Genomic DNA, 20,790 nt, shown 5'->3' on the forward strand with positions numbered 1-20,790 from the left:
GTTTTTACACTCCATCTGTCACTTTCAGGAAGCAATCAAACAATCTAAAGCTTCGTTTATATTTCAGCAAGTTTTTAATTATTTACTGGCTTTGTCCTTTTTTGAATCACGGAGAGGAAATAAATACCCGTAAGTTAATCTATTTTGCTAATTTAGGACAACAGTGTAAATAAAACTAAACGTCGACACGCGCCGTCTTAAGAAATAGAAGCACGAGGGGAAAACTGACATTTGTATGAGACATTATACGCTCCTTGATTTTATTTGTTTGTCAAATACAGGAATAGTCCATATACAGAAGAACTGTATTTTGAGTGAAGAGCTGTACAGTATTTACACAAAGGCTTAGTTTTCAAAAGAAGCACAGTATTAGATTGTTCCAAAATAATACTCATAATAATACAGACAATGGACAAACATTTAAAAATTAAACAAAACAGAAAACAAAAAAAAAAGATCCTATTTAAATATTACTAATACATAATTTGTCCCTAGTGGGAATTGAATGCTATAGTTAGCTCTTGTTTTCATGTCCATCTTCTGAAGAATGCACAGAAATAATACAGTTTTGCGTAGCTGAAAGATATTTTATTTCTTTCTTTTACTCTTTTACAGACAAAAAAACAATGCCATGTGTTAGCGCCAACTCTTCACAAGCCTCAAGGAAGACGGCTCTGAATTTGACAACACGTTTTTTTTTGGCGTATGGCATCTGAACATAATGTTATGAAATGAATAATGAAGCATTGCTGCTTTATACTGTATGTGCAAGCTCCTGTTAGAAATGTCTTTATATAAATAATAGAAATGCGCATATAGCTCTCTCGGTTCACTCACGTAGCATTAAGTGTTACACTGTTTAGAATGTTTTCACTGTCAGTTTTCCTTTTGCACGACACTCTTCACTCGTTTATAAAGCACAACCGTCACTCCTCCACTCAAGGAAAAAAAACAAAGCAGAATAAAAGTTTGTAGTCTTAAAAAATAATCTGTGTAAAATTCAAATTGTAACAGACTTCCTCCTTGCAGTGTCTTTAAATTCCAAATGTTCGAAGTTTGTCCGAATCGACAAGTAATATTTGTACAGTACTCTACTTCAGTCGTATTCCGTTTGTTTCTGCTCACCTGTCAGTTAGCAAAGGGGGCAATCCCTTGACTCATCATCCCTCCACCAAAAAAAGAAGAAAAAAAAAATTGGTCACATCTATGTCTGTGAATATGCACTCCGTTTAGCCTTTAATCCGTTTAGCACAAAAACTATGCTCTCATTGACTTCAGTAACGAAGCGCTGATTAGTTTACTAGCCAAAGGCTACCTGCTGAGAGGTGGCTCTACTGCCTGGTCATGTATCACAATCGTCTTAAGAAACACCCCAAGAAAAACAATAGGAAAGGGCTGGGTGAGGAGGGCAATGTGAAAACAAATCCATGTCCTTTGTTCCACAGGATCTTCGGCTGCATCCTAAGGGCTTGCACTTTGTATCTCGCTCGCCCCCTCTAGAACGTTTCATTCTGTCAGGCTTTGGCACTGAGGGTCATCAGTTCTAAGAAGGCGTTGAAGAGTGTGTCCAGCCAGCTCTGATTGGCCATGCACTGCTGAACAACCTCCTCCTGCCCAGGATCTTCGGACGCCTGCTCTATAGTGTTGGTCTGAGGAAGAAATACAATTCCTTACTTTTCATTCTGTTTCTTCTGACATTTCGACCGAAATGAAAAGAGAAGCTGTGCAGGTGGTGTTACCTCTTTTTTGCAGATTAGGAAGGTGTGGTATTTGTAATGATGCAGAGAATGGTAGAAGCTGTAGAGTCGACACATCTCTGTCGACAGCTTGAAGTCCTAGATGAGAAAAGGGTTCAAATGCACGTTCCGTATATATAATACAAACATCAACTGGAGTATTTTGTTCCATCTGTTTCTAGATAGAGCTATAATACCTTTTTTGTTCTATATACAATAGAAGGTAAAAAAAAAAGGCAGGATTCTACAATTCTATGAGGTTGGATAAGACAAAGCAGGTGTTGGAGATGTATGTGATCATGTTATCCTTGTTTTCTGGGTTTGGTTTTGTTTTTTCCAAAGATAAGAGCAAGTCACTATTTCCAAAACCGTGATATCTGCATGAAGTTACTTCAAGAACCGTTTGTTCTGGATTAATTTTGATTTTCATGTTTGTTAGAAACATTGAGACAAGCCATGAATGACATTCAAAATTTACCTGGGCATGAAGCAGTAAATAAGTAAGTAAATAAGTAAGTAAGTAAGTAAATAAACAGAATTGATTTTAAAACAAAACAACTACAACAAAAAAACAGGTTTGTTGGGAGAGTAGAAACTGTATAGCATAATCCACACTGTGTTATTAACGTTTTCTGATATTTGCCTAATTCCCACCTGCTTCTATTCTACACTGGTATACAGCACAATTAATATAATCTAACAGATATTTAATATTATGAAAATATTATGCAGGTCATCTTAAACTAAACCCAACACCTGGTTATGTAAATGAGCTGAATTCAGGTTTGCATTGTGTCTGAAACAAGTACCTGTGGTTTAGGGATATTCTTCTTGACACGGTTCAGTGTTTTACGGTTATAGCACTCCCCACCAAGTTTGACCCTCACAGCTCCTGAGTCCAAGGGCTCTGCTGTTATCTGAGGAAAAGTGTTTAGGGCCTCCTTCAGGGCAAGAGGGAGGGAAAGAGGGGATCAGTGCATGAGAAGGCATAAACATCGAGGGTATATAATTTCAGAAACACACGCAGTGAGGTCAAGGTGATACCTGGTGTTGGGGGTTCATGCTGACTCGCTTTAGCAGCTTTCTCTTCTGCTCGCTTAGAATGCTGTCAATCTTCCGCATTGGAGGCAGGTAGAGTTCATCTGAAAATGGAAAGCACAAAAGCGTTAATACAGTTTAGACTCGTTTTTGACACAGAAAGCATCCTGTGATTGTATAAGCCTCGTACCCTCTGTGTCCTCCAGTGCTTGTATCATGTCAGGGTCCAAAGCGGTACTGACCAGCATCTCCACATAGCTTCGGTACATCTCTCGCATTGCTCGAGTATTAAGGCCTGCTCTCACTGAAACTACAAGATTTAAGCCTGGTCACACACACACTCACACACACACAAGCATATAAAGATCCACTAAAGATAAAGTTTTCACTGCGCTTACTCTCATCATCGCTAGCAGAAGAATCCGAATCAGACGACGAGGGCACTTCTTTTAGCCACTTCCTTCTTTTCTTAGGTGGAGGCTCGGCCTTTACTTTCACCGGCTGCTGTTTTGTAGGCCGTTCTAACTTTCTCTCCGCTCCTGCTGCTCTTTTCTCCTCCTTCCCATGTTCTGTCACAGCTGCTCGTTTCTCTGCCTTCTGGGGTGCAGGAGGTGGCGGCATTTTCTTTTCTTTGTCCTTCTTTTCTTCTCGCTCCTTCATTTTCGTCACCCGTTCTTGCTGCTCTTTCACCTTGACGTTGTTCTTCTCTCTGGTGTCACGATGCTCCTTCTCTTTCACCTTTTCTCTGTCTTTGTCTTTTTCATCTCTCGCAATGCGAGGTAACGTCTGATTGTTAGGAGGTGGGGTCATTTTCGGGACTGGGTGAGACTGGGACTGCCGTCTGTATGGTTACAGGAGATTTATGTGTCAGATGTTATTACAAACATATATTTACCTTGAGCATGCTTAGATGCAAAATTATTTGAGATCTCCTATAATGCAAAAGGTACCTGAGTGTCACAGAAGGTCTGTGCCAGGGCTTGCGAGAGCAAACTCTTACGTAGTCCTTCTTATTCACATTCTCCAGGAATTTCACATATAGTCGCTGGTACCGTTTTTTAGCATCACCAAAGTAACCAAGATACTGAGGCACGAAAGATAAACAAGCAAAACAACAATTCAACAAACAGTTCAAAGTGTGATAGGGTATCACAGACAAATATGTAAACACAACACCTAATTAAATAAAACGAGAACGGTTAAAGAAGTAAGTCTGACCCCATGTTTTTCTGACATACAACAGATCATTAGCTTTAGGCTATCTATTAACTATGACAACTTTATATATTGGTTATTAACAGCTTGTGTCTGATAGAAAAGTATTTTAAAATTGACTAACATTGCTAGTGGCACAGAACTGTCTTTGTCCATCTTTAATTTCTGGTGCAAACTTCTGAAGTAGAGCTTTCTGTACACGCCAGATGGGCGGAGGCTCCCGACCCGTCTGTAGGGCCAGCTGCGGAGAGGAAGAGTAACGAAAATTCAAATTAATTTTCAGTCAAGAATAGTATTCATTAATAAACAGCTCAAAAACCATGCTCAAAACACCCAATTGTGATAGGGGCTTTTTACACCTGGTCACTTTATGCATTTTCTGTGATCCAATAGCTATCCGATGGTAAAAAGACCAGGTCTAAATGCCCTCCAAAACGTTTTCGAGACGGATATAAATCAGATCATTCAAACCACTTCAGGAGGTGGTCTGGGACGCATTTCAGATGAAACTGGACAGGTGTAAATGAATGTGGTTGTTCAAGCTACATACGTCAGTGCTAAACTCCTCCCAAACGGAAGTACGTCACTCGCAAGTAAATGCTGTTTTTTGTAGCATAACCGTCGTAACAAGTTTTTTCGTCTTCTTTTTGATTGCATTCTGAAAACCGCATACACCAAAGCGTGTTCCATTTCAATTACCCCGGAAATGAGGTAAAATATATTTGCATTTTGGGCGGGAGTAGAAAGATCGGATTGATATCCGATTTGCCGAGACGCATTTATGTGGCCTAATGTAAATGGAACAGTTTTAACAAATCAGATAGCTGTCAGATCAGAGAAAACACATGAAGTGACCAGGTGTAAAAAGGCCCTTAGGTGGACCGGCAAGATACTTTAGCTGTGAACATTCTACTAAAATAGTTATACTGACCGAGAGGAACATTGTGGAGACACACAGTGGCGAACAAAATTGAAAGAAACTAGCTGTGGTATATACCACTGTTCTACTAGCATGTTTTACAAAGTAACCTTTGAATGACTTGAGCACATCTTTGGTGTGAGGACATCACTAGTTTCTCACACTGCTCTGTTGAGGTCTTGGTCCTCTCTTCTTAAGTTCAGTAACTGTTAGAGGGTTTCTCAGCAAAAACCGTTGATGCCAAGGATTTTCCAGAGATTTTTCAATTAGGTTTAGAATCAGGACTCTCTCTGAAAATCTCTGGGAAATCCTTGGCAACAAAGCTTTGACAGAGCAACACTCAAAAACTTTAGCACTAATCTTCTTTTGTGCTTCAAGGGTCACTGTTCATTCATTTTGCTCACTGTGTTTTCCAGTTTTCCGAAGGTTTTCCTATAACCCACAGCTTACAGTATATCGAATATTCCTTCGATTTCTAAAGATGACGAAGATGAACAATATTTCAGAAAATATTTCAGTTTTTTAATCTTCATTGTATTTCAGAAAGTTCTTAATTTTTTAAGCCATTATATATTATGTGATTTTAAAGACGGATTAATCCGATAAAAGATCAAGATAATCTGTGTTTTGGAAAGGATCTTTGGATATGTTGACGAAAAGATGGACGGAAGATGCTGTGCACTAAAATACATTACAAAATATATAATACAAAAACTAAAACTGTATGTATTAAATGTTTTGGACATCACATTTTACTTATTTATGTTTTTCAAAGTATTCAATTTCCAAGTAAAAGTAGGTAAGGCTAATGTATGGGGAAGTCATGGCCTAATGGTTAGAGAGTTTGACTCCTAACCCTAAGGTTGTGGATTTGAGTCTCGGGCCGGCAATACCACGACTGAGGTGCCCTTGAGCAAGGCACCAAATCCCCCCACAACTGCTCGCAGCATAAATGGCTGCCCACTGCTCCGGGTGCGTGTTCACGGTGTGTGTGTTCATGGTGTGTGTGCACTTTGGATTAGTAGACTATGATTAAACCATCAGCTCTACCCAAAAGACAGTAAAATATGTTGGGTGCGGTACGTACCTTAAGAGTTTTGATGTCTTCTATCCGTACCACAAATTCATCCCTTTCCCTAAAGATACCCTCTCCTCCACTTTCACTCTCATCTTCATCAGTCTCTCCTGCAATGGCAGCACCACTCTGTTTCTGCGCCAGGTGTAATGGCAGGATTTGGGGTGCTGGGGGCTCTTCTGGGGATGGAGGAGCTGGAGCAGGCTGCTGAGGTCGAGGGGGGCTTGGGGGTGTGGGTGTCTCAGAGGCTGGAGGAGAGGGTACAGGCAAAGGATGGGGAGGAGAGAGGACAGGTAAGGAGGGGGCAAGAGGGCTGTCTGGAGGTGAAGATTGCTGAACTAGAGGTTTCTGTAGTGGAGATGGGTTATCTTCCAGCTCGGGCAGGGGCGAGGGGAGAGAGAGCGGAGGAAGAGGTGGTGGAGAGGGTGAAGATGAAGATGGAGGGGATGATGGGAAGAGAGGTGGAAGCGAAGATGGAGCTGCTGCTTGAGAAGCTTCTTTAGGCGAATCTGAAAAAGAAAAGGAATATTTACATAATTTATAACCGAACCACAAAATAAGAACAATAGCACAAATGAATCTTGAACTTTGAGTGCTCTATTTGAACTGAATGTGTTTGTTTCCTCTTTTCATACCTCCTACTTTTGGAACACTCAGCAACTCCATTTCTGGGACTTTCTCTTCTACGCTTTTATCTTGCACCTCTTCTTCACCTTCATCTTTCATTTTTTCCTCTTCCATTTCATCGCCTTCTTCGTCTCTTGATAATATGGGAGATTCAATAGACTGCGGGTGTGTATGTGAAGAAGACTGCGTGTGCATGTGTGTTGGAGTTTGAGGGCTAAGGGAAGGTGGCTGTTGAGTTGGTGTCAGTGGTGTAGGAGGAATTGGAGGAGGAGGAGGAGGAGGGAGAGAGGGAGGCTGCATTGAAGAGGTGCTTAACTGTGGAGTGTCATATAGAGCAGATATGGCAGAGGAGATACTCTTTTGGAGGTCCTGGTTTTTCCCCACAGAGTCTTCTTCATCTGAGGAAAAGGATGGAAGTGTTTCCAGATTCCTCTTCAATTCTTCATCCAAGCGCTTACAAGGACTTGGACATCCACCCAAAGACAGCCCTCCATCGCCTTCACTATCCCCATAACCAGAGGATGCTGCAGGTGCTGGTGGAGGTGGTGGTTGAGGAGATATTGGATGGATACCACCACTTTTTCCTGGAGATGAATCGCCATTCCCAGAGCTGCTCCCTGGCCTTTTCCCAGATTTTAGAAAATCCAAAAAAGAAGCCACAAAGCCAGTCTTCTCAGAATCTTTCTCTTCCATCTAAAAAAAAATTGGTAAAATACATGAAGTAAACACAAGATAAGCATGAGCAAATAAAATAAGGGCTACATATCACACAGGTATCACACAGGCTCGCACACGAGTTATTAAATACATATGTGGAAGAAACATGCTTATTTCTCTCACATCTTGAGTTTTGGCCTTAATCTTGTCTATTGGTCTGTTGATATCAGGCACTCCTGGTGTTCCTGGACTCAAACCCAAAGAAGGGGCAGAGCCAACAGAACCATCTGAGAGGGCTGGGTCAGTACCAGACAAAGAATCCGTTCGCAAGAGGGCATCAGAAGTTGACATGGTACCAATAGGAAGCTTGATCTACAAAGAAAAACCCAAACAAAATTAGACATTTAAAAGATATGTACACTTGGCTCTTAATATACCTTTTTATAAAATGAATTTATATTTTTTTAATATTTGCTAAAAAACTAATGCAAAATAGGGTAAATTCTCTTTCCAAACTTGCCTTGATAGGTTTGATTGGCTCCTGGTGCTGTTGTGACTGGTGATGCATTTGCTGTTGCTGCATGTGTTGTTGATAGAGCTGACTCTGATCTTTGCTGTCCATCATAGATTCATCTCGCCTGCCTCTGCCTCTCCCTCTGCCTCTCCCTCTGCCTCTCTCAGGAATATATCCGGTTCCACATTCTCCCATTATGGCCCTGGAGTGGTGGGGCTCAGGCAAAGGGCGTATTCGTGGGCGACCGCGGGGCCTTGGGGGACCTTCCCGTTTGGGCTTGGTAGGCTTCCTGCCTCTCTTTTTTGGTCCATCATGGGGAAGTAATTGCGGAGGTGGACCAAGAGAGGGATATCCAAAATCCAAGTCACCCATTAAGGGACTCATAGTTCCACCACTGGATTTCCGACAGCTGGATACAAGGTCAGGAATCAGGTCTGGAAGTCTTCGGCTATTTAGTCGAATGTCAGCAGGAACATCAGCCTTATCTTCATCATCCTCAAATTCATATTCCTGTGCATAGCTCTTTTTGGGAAGGGAATTAGGATCAGGTCTCTCCTTTAGCAGGTGGAAAGAACTGGATTTCAGGAGCTTTTTGGGTCTGGATGAGCAGAAGATTGGAGAGGTGAGTCCTGTTGATCCAGAACCAGAACCTCCAGAACTTACCATCTTAGCCCCAGCTCCTTCCCCAACATTTGCACCACTTCCCATTCCAAGGCTAGTTGGCTGAGACTGTATCAGTCCAAGTTGCTCTGTATTGACTGTTGATGGGAGCTCATGGGTTTTTAAAGAGTCAAGGTCAAGGTGCATGGTTCCATTGTCAGACTCTGCAAGTTCATGGCAATACTGTCCATAATCTTGATCACCAGGGTGACCAAGCATGTCATAGCTTGCACCTGTATCATCCCCTCCACCTTCTGCAGTTGATTTAATTCCCTCCATACCTTCTTGTCCTGTCTGGGCCTGAGAAACTCCATCTTGACCCTGCCCTGTTCCTCCAGAGCAGCTTGACTTGTACTCTTCAGGGCAGAACATGTCCTCCATGCCAGGAAAGAAAGAACGTTCTTCATCTGGGAGGAGAGAGTCTGGGAAACAAATAGATGTTAATGGAACAAATCTCTGGTTCTGATGTGACTGATTCTGATTTGTATTTGACTTCACTGCTGAGCCCCTAGAGTCAAAGTGATGCTCTCCTTGATGCTGCTGGTCAAGCTGAGCCTGAGGAAGCTGAGAGGAGTGAGATTGCTCTGGTTGCTGTGCAGCTGCAGAGGTTGACTGGGAAGCAAGGTGGTGATGGCTCTGTTGAGTTTGATGCTGAGAGTGAGCATGATGGTGTGAGTTAGGGTGTTGAGCTTGAGGAGGTTGCTGGGATTGGTGGTGGTGATGGGAAAGGTGATGTCCATGGGAGGGTGTGGATAAGCCCAAGTCAGGGTCAGAAAGATACGAATGTAACTCAGAAGGATGATGCTGTGAAGGATGATGAGACGTAAGTCTCTGCTGATCCTGTGATCTGTGTCTTTCAACTGTTCCTCCAGTACCAGCTCCAGAATTTCCTCTGCCTCCCTCATTTCCTGCTCTATCGTCCATTATTCCTCCTTCCTGACTAGAAGTTCGAGAAAGGGAGCGCTCCAGCATATCCAGTGAAGACACTGTGGTGGATTTTGAATGATTCTGGTCCTGTTGCTGAGAACCATGGCTATAGTGACTAGCAGCTTCCAAAGCTTGGGTCTGGAGCTGAAGCTGTAATTGAGATGCCTGAGGCTGAGAATGAGTTTCGGCTGCTGTAACCCCACCTGCTGCTTCCAATAAAGCCTGCTGGCTTGCAGGGTGTTGCTGCTGCTGAGTGTCTATTTTGCTGCGTGTTGTGTGAGAGAGAACAGACTGTAACAAATGAGGGGGCTGACGGGATTGGTCTGTTGGAGACTCCATTAAAGATTGAGACTGGTGCTGTTGTTGCTGCTGCTGTTGGTGTTGTTGCTGATGAGAAGGATGATGTCCTGACTGCTGTTGATGGTGGTGCTGCTGCAAATCAGGTGTTTTGCGGATGTAGGCCATATCTGCCGACTCTTGGGGCTTTTTCTGAAGATCCATATGGGGATGAGAGTGCAAATGAGAATGTGTAGGCGTGTGTGGAGTGTGTTGATGGTGAGAAGATTGATGCTGCGAAATAGAATGCTGGGAATAAGGATCACCCCGACCATAGTGGACCACTGAGCCCATTGAGTCATGGTGATGATGTGAATGGGAATGAGCTTGTTCTGGGTTTCCTCGTCCTCCTCCATCAGTGACAGTTCTGCTGCTCTTCTGCTGCTGCTGTTGATGTTTGTGTTGTTGCTGCTGCTGATGCTGTGTTTGGTGTTGCTGCTGATGCTGCTGCTTTTTTAAAGACATTTCCAACTGACTGTCCAGGCCTGCTCCATTCCCTGTTCCAGATACTGCAGCATTTGTTGTTGCACTATGAGTTCGAATAACACTCTGAAGATGATACCGTTCCTCTGAGCTCTTTCCCATCTCATAGGATAAACCCTTGCCTCCATCTTGGGTTGGAAGTACAGGTGGTTGTTGTGTAGACTGCGAGGAATGATGGCTTTGAGGTGGATGATGATGGGAGGCTTGAGGAGTAGGGCTTTGAGCCTGAAGTAGATGCTGGATGAGGAAATCATCATCGTCATCATCCTGTTGTGGGCGAGACTCAGTCACACCAAGCAGGCTTGTATCAGACTTGGTTTTGGGAGGGGCAGAAGGATGGTACGATTGTGATCGTGGTCCTCTGGTGTCTGGGTAGCCTTGTGGGGAGGGTAAGAAAGAAGGTGAGAGAACAGATGATAGGTATTTGTTGGATCCTGTTCCAACAGGTGACTGAGCAGGTCGTGAAGGAGCAGGAGAATGCAGACCTGGGCGAATGATTCCAGAGTTGCCAGATGGAGATGGGCTGGAATCAGGGATGTGGTAAGACCCCCCTCCACCAGCCACATTATTTCCACCACCAGTACTGGTACTTCCTCCATTGCTGCTCCCACCAGCTGTTGCCCCACTTGCCCCTGAACGTAGAAGTGCAGGAGAGTGTCCTGAGGCAGCATAGCCCATGGAGGGGCTTCCAGCTCCCCCTAAAGATGGAGGCAATGAGCCATAACCTGAATCTGTCCCATATACGGATTCTGCTGAAAATGACTGGCTTCCCAGATTCCCATATCCTTTTGCTACTCCGGAGGTCCTGGCTGAAGGGAGATCGTGTGTTTGTGGGGAGCTGAACCCCGCATATGACTGAGATAAATGTGATGGGGGCTGGCTGGGAGAAAAAGATTGAGGCTGCTGTTGGGGTGGGGTCTGTCCTGTCAAACTATTAGACGACTTTACTGGAGCCACTGGAGAGCCATAGCCTGAGAGACATGCTTTAGGAAGAGTCTGTTGAGAGGTGTTGGTGCTGGGAGCAGGCTGGGAATGTGTTTGTGGAGGAGGTACAGACTGGGTTGGTGGCTGCTGCCGAGAGGATGCGGATGCAGAAGTAGAGCTTGGGATGGAGTTAGATTGGCGTGCACTGGCAGATGCTGAAGAGGAAGAAGATGATGAGGAAGATGATGAAGCAGAGGACGCAGAAGGTGGTGTATGGGGAGTTCTGGAAGATGACCCCGAGCCAGAAGAAGAGTAACCACTACTGGAACTGCTTTTTGCTGCCTTTCCAGGCCCACCGGAGGTTGACGATGAGGAGGAACCATATGAAGGCTGGATAATAGGTCTGTACTGCTCTGTTCTGGGGGAAGGCTTATGGTCAGAGGAAGGGCTATGCTCTCCCAATGGACTGCAGGAGAGACCAGCATGACGGGGATGAGGGGCCTGCTGATACCCGGACACTCCACAACTGAGGTAATGCTGGAGGGGATGAGGTGTGGAAGAGGGAGCTTGTGCTGGCGAGGGACGCTGGTAGTGCTTAATGACACTGTCTTGTCGTGGTACAGTCCGCTCTTGGGAAGCTGGCTGCGGTGGAGCAGGAGCAGATGAGAACACAGAAGCACTATATATCTGTGAAGACTGGTCCTGTAGCTGTGAGGACAGCAAGTTAAACTGGTGAGATTGCAGATGACGTGCAGAAGCTGAAGCTGCTGAGGATGCCTGAGCAGAAGTAACACCACTACCACCACTAGGATCATGGCTCCCACGATAAGCTGCAGCAGCACCCTGAGATGACAACAGACGATCAAAGCCCAGACTTGACTGCGAGGGTGTCTTAATGTGCAGCAAAGGATCATGGGGAGACAAGAGGCCATTTGAGGTGGGGCTGAATGTAGGAGTGTCCTGTAAAGAAAGTGAGGGGGTCACCCCAGGAAAGGAGCGTCCAGAAAACGAAGCTGGGTGCTGGTAGGCCGATAAGGCAGAGGATGATGGGAATGATCCAGAACCAGGAAGGGCTCCAGAGATGAAAAGCTCTGCAGGTGCAGGTGTGTGCATTGCTAAAGAAAGGTGAAAAAGGACAAAATGCAGAGATACACAATACATGAGTTTATTGAATAAACATAAAGATCACAAATAGTTAAGAAATTCCAATCCTGGTAGGCTCTGAAGAATTTTCAAAATAATCTGAAAAAACATAGCATAATCAGAAGGCCTATTATCATTTTGAAATGTATGCCTTATAAGCTGTTACTATGGTAAGATGGTACTATGTGCTAGATGGTGGCTCTAAATGTTTAGAGATGTACCCATTATTTATATCTGTAAATTTAAATTTGTCTTTCTTCTATCGTGTTAGACCTTACCAGTCTGCCAAGACGGAGTGCGGAACTGAGACAGAAGGGAAGAAGCAGAAGGAGGTGGCTGTGGTCCTCTGGATTCTAAAGCTGAGATCAAGTTCATAACAGAGGGATCAGGGCCTGAGGGACTCGCATGGTGAAGCCCAGCATCAAAGAGCCCAGATAAGCCTATAAAAAATGTATTCATTTAAATCAACAAATTAGTACATGCATGATAAGCCAATGCAAGCACCTTGCATGTGCATGTGACATATATACCTACAAAATCACAGCCAGTTATGAATTTCTATAAGGGGTGAGTCATGTGTACAATTGTTATTATAAATAAATATATCAGTCTACATTTATTGAGAGCATCGCAGGTACTCCGAACGCCTATAACAACTAATGGGGCCGTGCCCATGGCTCTGTAGCACTTCTCCACCTAACAGCATAGTTTCACAATAAACATAAAAGCAGAGCTGTATGCATCCTACTATGTTATGTGTGTCTGCCCATAAAACTAGGAGGAGTTTCTCAGAAGGTTATCGTGTGGTGACTAGACAGGTAAATAGGTGTCATTGCACACCACTTAACCACTACAACTTGCATAAGGCAGGCAACTCCCTTCGCTTTTACTTCCTTCTTTTTTATTCTTATTCTTATATTTATTATATTACTTAATTCTTATTGCATTTCTTCTCTATTTTTACTTTACTGTCTTATATCTTTATTTTATTAGATTATATATTTTTATTACCCTCTCTTACTATTATTATTTAATCTTTATTACTTCCTGGCGTCAACCACTCAGCAATTCACTACACGTTGTACCCTGTATATCTGTTTATGTAAATTATATAAAATCTTTGTATACTAGCAAAAATAAATAAATAAAAATTAGACCAGGCATCTCTCATTTTATGTTCAGTTTCATTCAAGTAAATAATAAGTATAAGGCACGTTTAAAAGGAAACACACACCCAAGTGTGACAAATACTTTCAATTTTAGTAAGCATTCAGATGAGCAAAGTTCTTTGATGGTTGCAAATTGTCAATACTTAAAATACAGATGCATCGGAGTGCATTACCAGATGCAAAAAACACGAGCCATGCATTTGTCGTGAAGCTCAAATGTCTTCCTATAGCATTCAGCTCCTTTATAGTGTCCTATGCAACCTGAATAAATGCCATTTGGGGGTTTCCCTAGAAAATTGCCAGCTTTTTACTTATCACAGCAAAAATTTGATCATTAGCCGAAATATTAAATTGCTGTTTTAAAAATTATGGTGCTCTTAAACCTTGGGGGGAAAAAAACTTCTTCTAAAAAGTCACTACTAGATTTCTGTTAAAATGCTGTGTGGTGAAGACATGAGTTCACCCTGAGACATTAATCAGAAAGTGTGTTTGACTGTGTGTGACCAGTTGATGGCCGGACTTATTTTTAGCTCCACCTGTATACCCTGCCTCTGCTTGCATCACGCCTGGGCAAGATTTGTAACCAAATTCAGCAAGGTTACTTAGGTACGGAACAGCTCCTAGTTACTGGCAAAAAAGATTCGAACAGGTATAGATGCAATGTCACTCACCAAGACTCCTGCCAGCTGCACCCCACGCCCCACCCTGTCCAGAGCTGCCCGGGTGGTGATTGGTTGCATAACCTTGTAGCGGATGCGGAGTGGCATAGGCTTGCCTGTGAAGGAGTTCAGACTCTGGATGGGATGATCTGGAGCTACCATACACCAAACTGACAAAAGAAAATGCATGTAAGTAGGACAATTTTGAAATAATTAGGCTAAAGGTCAAACGAACAATTAATATAATGTAACTACGTTCAGTTTAACTCTATATCCCTTTCCTTACTTAAGAATAATAGTAGTGTATCAAAGCACTTACACAGATGCCTATCGAATTTAAAAATAATTAATTGTTTAAAAATAATTGTATGTGATTATTAAATAACACAATTCTGTACTAAGATACCAAAAAAATCATAAGGTCAAAGCCAAGAATAATAATAATTACGTTAAATTTGATTATATTGTACAATCCAGTAGAAATTAATCTGTTTGTCAACATATCCCTCCTATATTGCCTATACATCTACTTCATATGTGGGTGTGTAATCTAATCGTTAATCATGACCACTCACACAATTGTGGTTAAGCAATTCTATATTTATTGTGCCAGGCCTTTAGGTAGGTGTTTATGTACTAACTATATAACTGCATTTCTAAATATTTATATAAACTACAGCCTGGGGACGTAGGAACACCTGACCATCACAGCCTGAAAGCAGACAACTGCATATCATGCCTTTGTATGCTGTAGCAGTACAGTTTCCCTTCCCTAGAACTAAAGGGGCCCCAAACCTGTCCCCGCACCCACAATGCCACTGTGCACAAAGTGAGCTCCACAAAGACATGGTTTGTTAAGACTGGAGTGGAAGATCTCGAGTGGCCTGCACAGAGCCCTGACCTCTGAACACCTCTGGGATGAAGTGGTACGCCAACTGAACCCCAGACCTCCTTGTCCATGACATCAGAGCCTGACCTCAAATCCCTACAGCCACACTCCAAAATCTTGAAGCCTTCCCTGAAGATTGTTTAGATTATTATAAAAAGAAGGAGGGGGACAAAATCTGGAATGAGACGCACATATGCATGATATTCAGGTGTCCATAAACTTTTGCCTGTGCATAGATTATTGCATATATATGTATATATATGTATATATATATATATATATATATATATATATATATATATATATATATATATATATGTGTGTGTGTGTGTGTGTGTGTGTGTGTGTGTTTGTGTTTGTGTGATCTTTTAAATCCAAATGTACGGTCTCTCTATACAATTCTGAGCTACACTCAAAATGAAACTGGGGAAGTGCAAAACATGCAAAAATGCAAAACATCAGAAAATAAGTTGATGTTTTCTTATTACAACTCGGATGTGTTCATTAATTGTTTGTTTCCACATTAATAACACGACGTGATAACGAGCATAATTCGTTACTGGCGCGTGAGAATGTTTATCTGTCAAACGTATTTCGTTGCTATATAATTATTATTGTTTTATGACCACATAGCAACGCATTCGCAAAAGCTATAAGTTTAAAGTCACGGCGAACAGATTCCTGTCTGAAACCGTGGCAAAATCCATACATGACCTGAATACAGTCTGAGAGCAGGAACACGCAGCTGCTCCTGATTTATCATTTCATTTGCATTTTTTTTCCATTCTTCTTCACAGCATCCTCGAGAAGGCTATCGTGCACAATGCATACCTGTACATGCATGCATCCTAAATATTTACATTCGGCTAGTATCGACTTAATATCCTGTGACTGCTTAGCGGGAACACACTTAGTGTCCTAACACACACACACACACAGGCTAACACCAGTGCTAAGAGAGGAATGGAGGGTAGACGGCTAACAGCTTAGCAGCACTAGCATCTGCGAGTGCGGATGGGAAGAAAAACTCTTGGGTTTTCAAAATGGCTGGGTTGGTTTCGAAAAGAGGAAAATATTCGCAATGTTTTGCACCTTGTGTGTTTTAGGATTTGCCTGCGAGAACAAAGGCTTATGTGCTGTTCCAGTTGCAGGCCTATATGCGACAGCGGCGACCATGATGTTTGTTAGCAAGCTAACGTCAGCTGGATGCTATACCGAAGCACCACAGCTATGCTACTGTAACTCGGGATGCATTCTGCTTCTCGTCCTATTCTTTATTTATTTGTGTTTATTTATTTCTTCAGTATGCACGAAATACCGTTTGCTGATTGGTAGAAAAATCATACTGCGGCTTGATGGTTGCATGCAGATGGTAAAACTGTGCATCCTTTATCCCTTAAAAAACGTCGTGCGTTTCTATCTATCGTCGTATTGTTGTTGCATTTTCTGCATCCAACCAGAACAAACCAGACGCCTCTTATAGCAAGTCAGGATCTAAATATTTATCAAAGGGACACTAATAAATCCGGGTGTACAAGATTTTTTTGCCCCCAACCCCCGCCCCCATCTTCTTTTTTTCCCCTTCTTCTCCCCCCCTCTCCTCTAGTCTCCATCTATCCCTGTGTCTGCTCTGTCTTTACCCCCACAAACCCGCACATTAGGCTGTCAATCACATCTCTCTCATTCCACCCTTCTAACCCAGGCTTATCTGAACAACACACACACAAAAAAACATCCCATTCCACACATTAAGGACCAGCGTCTTATGACATCCCACGCAAACGCATCGTCAGACACGGATGCGAATGTAGAGTTCATTAACAAGACCAATCACACCACTATTCTCTAAACACACAACGCGCGCGCACACATACACACTTAATGCAATGGATTCACGGTGCATGTTTTATTACATATTTATTACATATATATACATATATATATAGCTATAGCTATATTTACCTTGCTTTAGCTGATCGCTCGTAGCTCCATCCGGCTCCTGCGCCCAAATCCCCAAAACCTGCACCCGGATAATTCCTGTCCATTTCTGACACGGATGGATGGACGATCGTACGAAGAACAACACGATTAAAAAACAAGTGTATACAAACAGATCCGTCTGTGCAAAGTGTTCCTGCAACGACGCGGTCGCTGCTAATTTGCGATCATTCTACCTTTGATGAGAACCGACTATGTGGATAGGAGTGAAAAAATAGCATATTGAGAGAGACAGAGAGGGAAATGGAGGGGAGGAGAGTGAGAGTGCGTGATACAGGGGGGTGTTCACCACACACACACACACACACACACACACACACACACACACACACACACACACACACACCTCACTTCCTTTTCGGTTTCAAAATCAGCCTAATTAATGCCATTCCGCCGCCACGCAGATGTAAGACAGATATAAAAATGTAAAGCCGGTGTACTGCCTGATGCACGCATATGACCGTACACGTCCTTTCTCTCGTCTCTCCTCCCCTTTCTTCACTCGCTTTATTATTGGAATAAAAAAATGGAGGAGCAGAGCAACGGCTGCTACGCACGCGCTACATTTCTCCCTCTTTAAAACCCCACAAACGTACCCCCTAAACCCTACAAGTAAAACGTGTGTCTGACGAACAGCACGCGACGCACGCACAGCGCCTTCGGACGTACAGATAAACGTTTAGGCTTCACGCGAGCTAACGTTATAGCACAGCACGAGCTAAGCTAGCTAGCTCTGTCGACGCATCAAAATAAGACGGTTTGCCGCCTCGGTTTCCTCACACGGTTCCTCTCCTCCGTTTTTTTAAGCTTATTTCTGTTATTTAAAAAAAGCACCAAGGCGCCAAAAGTCTAGATTAAACGTCAAGAGTGAGGCCTGCTTGCCTTTTTCATAATATTAGTCATTTTTCCCCCCTCGAAGACGCCATTTTTGAAGGCGGCCGTGCTGCTCCTCTCCCCCTTCTCTCCCTCCTCCTCCTCCTCCTCCTCCCGCCCCTCGCGCGCTCGTGCTCCAACTCGCGCGTGGTCTGCTGCTTCGCCTCAGCTCGCGCGAGCTGCTCCCACAATACACTTCCAGCGAACACGAGCTAAACCGCATTGAACCGGACCGGATAGTGAGCGTCGGTACACACCTTGTACCTATGGCATCTTTGGCACGTGCCAGCAGTGACACCTTCCCTTTGAAGTCTCTTGTAAACATGTACTGAAATATATGCACAGAGAGAGAGAGAGAGAGAGAGAGATGGAGAGAGAAAGAGAGAGCGATGGAGAGAGAAAGAGAGAGAGAAAGAAAGAGGTGGAGAGATAAAGAGAGATGGAGAGAGAGGTGGAGAGAGAGATAGAGATGGAGAGAGATCGAGAGAGAGAGATAGAGATGGAGAGAGAGGTGGAGAGAGATAGAGATGGAGAGCGTGAGAGAGAGAGAGAGATGGAGAGAGAGAGATGAAGAGAGAAAGATAGAGATGAGAGAGAGAGATGGAGAGAGAGCTGGAGAGAGGTTGTTCTCATGTTATTAACAACATATAAACCACTCATGTCGTATAATAAACCTAATGCTCACATGCAAATCACTTTTAACCCATATGCACGTTCTCTTTGTGCCTTTTATTTTACTTTTTATAACTTGACTTTGTGGAGTCTTGAATGTGTGTTCAGTGTTTACTCTATAGCCAAAAGTATGTGGACACCTGACCATCACACCCACATACAGTTCAGTTACCACAAAGTTAGCACAATGTAATAGTCTCTGTGTGCCGTAGAGTTAGTTTTTCTTCTCCGGAACTAAGAGGATCAAACCTGTTCCTGACAATGCCGCCGTGCACAAAGCAACACCCGTGAAGAAACGCTTTGGGTGGAAGAACTTCAACTGCACTGAACATTATATATACATTATATTAACAATATTATCATTTTATTATTATTATTATTATTATTATTATTATTAGTAGTAGTAGTAGTAGTAGTGATAGTAGTATTATTATTATTATGATTATTACTATTACTATTATTATTATTATTATTATTATTATTATTATTATTATTATTATTATTATTATTATTATTAAGGTTATTTATACACCAGTGCTGCTGTGGATAGTCAACACTGAGCATCACCGTCAACCTTACTTGGACTCTCCGTGCAAGCTCCAGAGACTTTACCTCCTGAGGTTCAAAAATCTTGGTCTACACCGTAACATTCTCACAAACACCTACGAATGCACCACTGAGAGCATCCTAAGTGGCTGCATTACTCTATGATTTTTGCAGCTGCACAGCCACCGACCGCAAGGCACTATAAGAAGTGGTAAAGGAAACTGACTCAGGAACTCAGAGACTATGTTCCAGATTGAGGAAGACTTACTCATATAGTGCCTAACAAATTAAGTTACAGATTAAGACAAATTAAGACACATTAAGTTAATTCATCACTTATTTTTTAAACAAAAACCCTACTAAGATAAACTACAATATGCAAATGAATCTTTACCAAATTTACCAAGAGTATGATGTGGAAGTCATGGCCTAATGGTTAGAGAGTTTGACTCCTAACCCTAAGGTTGTGGGTTCGAGTCTCGGGCCGGCAATACCACAACTGAGGTGCCCTTGAGCAAGGCACCGAACCCCCCAACTGCTCCCCGGGCACCGCAGCATAAATGGCTGCACACTGTTCCGGGTGTGTGTTCACAGTGAGTGTGTGTTCACTGCTGTGTGTGCACTTTGGATGGGTTAAATGCAGAGAACGAATTCTGAGTATGGGTCACCATACTTTGCCGTATGTCACCTCACCTCACACATATTGGGTTGTGACTGTATCATACTTGATTCTAGTATAATAATAATAAAAAAAAAATTAGTCGGTTGTTGGAAGCTCAATCACTTTCCTTTCCATAATTATCATAATTATTGTATCATTTAAATTGTTGACTGTCAGAAATTCAAACAAGTATAATTCAGCCTTTGCTAAATTAATAGGTTGGTAATAAAAAGCTTGATGATCTGTGAGTGTTGAGTAGGAAGGACAGACACGTTTGTTTCGATTTACACGGCTACTTTCCTGTTTATTGATGCCTGCCATGTGGATTAATGTGGATCCATTCTTAAGGTTCATATCATACTTTACCTCTTTTTAACGCCCGTACACACACACACACACACACACACACACACACACACACACACACACCACTGCTTTCGCTCAAAGGCTTACTTACAAGGCCAAAATAAACACACATGTAGCTGACATGCACTGCAGACGTACAACACAGTCCCGTTACATCCATCTATTCTCGTATATGATCAGAATTAGCTAATCGTGGAAAGGAAATGTTGTTGTACTTATCGAACAATATTTTTTCACTGTTTAAGGAAGGTTGACCTTTCTCTTTTTTTTTAGAAATAAAAAACCCATAAGGGTTTTAGCCAGTTTCCTTTCAAATAGATAAGATCTCAATGTACACCATTAATGGCACAGACACCATGTAGAGCTGGATGACCAGAGACTTACATGCTAACACACACACAATTTTTTTTTCTCACATAAGATGGCATGATAGGATAAGTACAAGAGACATGGGACTGAACATACATATACATATTTGGATCTTGAACCTATATCAAAAAGAAATATCTAACTGTATTCTCTATGCATTTATAAATATTCTATAGTTATAACATGATGAAAATGTCTTTCATGAACATGGTTAGGGCACCTTGGTGAAACCTTATTGAGGAAAGAAAGGATTATTACAAGGATTTGATGAGCTGCACGTCATCCTGGGTTTTTATACTGAATGCATGGTGAAAAAATTAGTGGAGAGCTTTTT

General features: G+C 42.6%; 1 protein-coding gene across 2 annotated transcripts; it reads right to left on the reverse strand.

Moving 5' to 3' along the window:
* Positions 1–230: 230 nt before the first annotated feature.
* Positions 231–17,928, reverse strand: prr12a (proline rich 12a). 2 transcript variants are annotated; one of them, XM_060863928.1, is made up of 16 exons: positions 16,934–17,928; positions 14,984–15,100; positions 14,095–14,252; positions 12,533–12,694; positions 7,788–12,226; positions 7,451–7,639; positions 6,619–7,303; positions 5,996–6,492; positions 4,114–4,230; positions 3,725–3,858; positions 3,173–3,615; positions 2,965–3,084; positions 2,781–2,878; positions 2,546–2,677; positions 1,740–1,835; positions 231–1,649 (listed from the first exon to the last, which is right to left on the reverse strand). In XM_060863928.1, the coding sequence occupies exons 1-16, from the start codon at positions 17,014–17,016 to the stop codon at positions 1,515–1,517; spliced, it is 7,605 nt and encodes a 2,534-aa protein (XP_060719911.1). In that variant the 5' UTR covers positions 17,017–17,928; the 3' UTR covers positions 231–1,514. The 2 variants fall into 2 exon arrangements, with proteins under 2 accessions (XP_060719911.1, XP_060719912.1); XM_060863929.1 differs by lacking the exon at positions 14,984–15,100.
* Positions 17,929–20,790: the final 2,862 nt, after the last annotated feature.

This window comes from Tachysurus vachellii, chromosome 2, assembly GCF_030014155.1.
Source record: "Tachysurus vachellii isolate PV-2020 chromosome 2, HZAU_Pvac_v1, whole genome shotgun sequence".
Taxonomy (NCBI): Eukaryota; Metazoa; Chordata; class Actinopteri; order Siluriformes; family Bagridae; genus Tachysurus; species Tachysurus vachellii.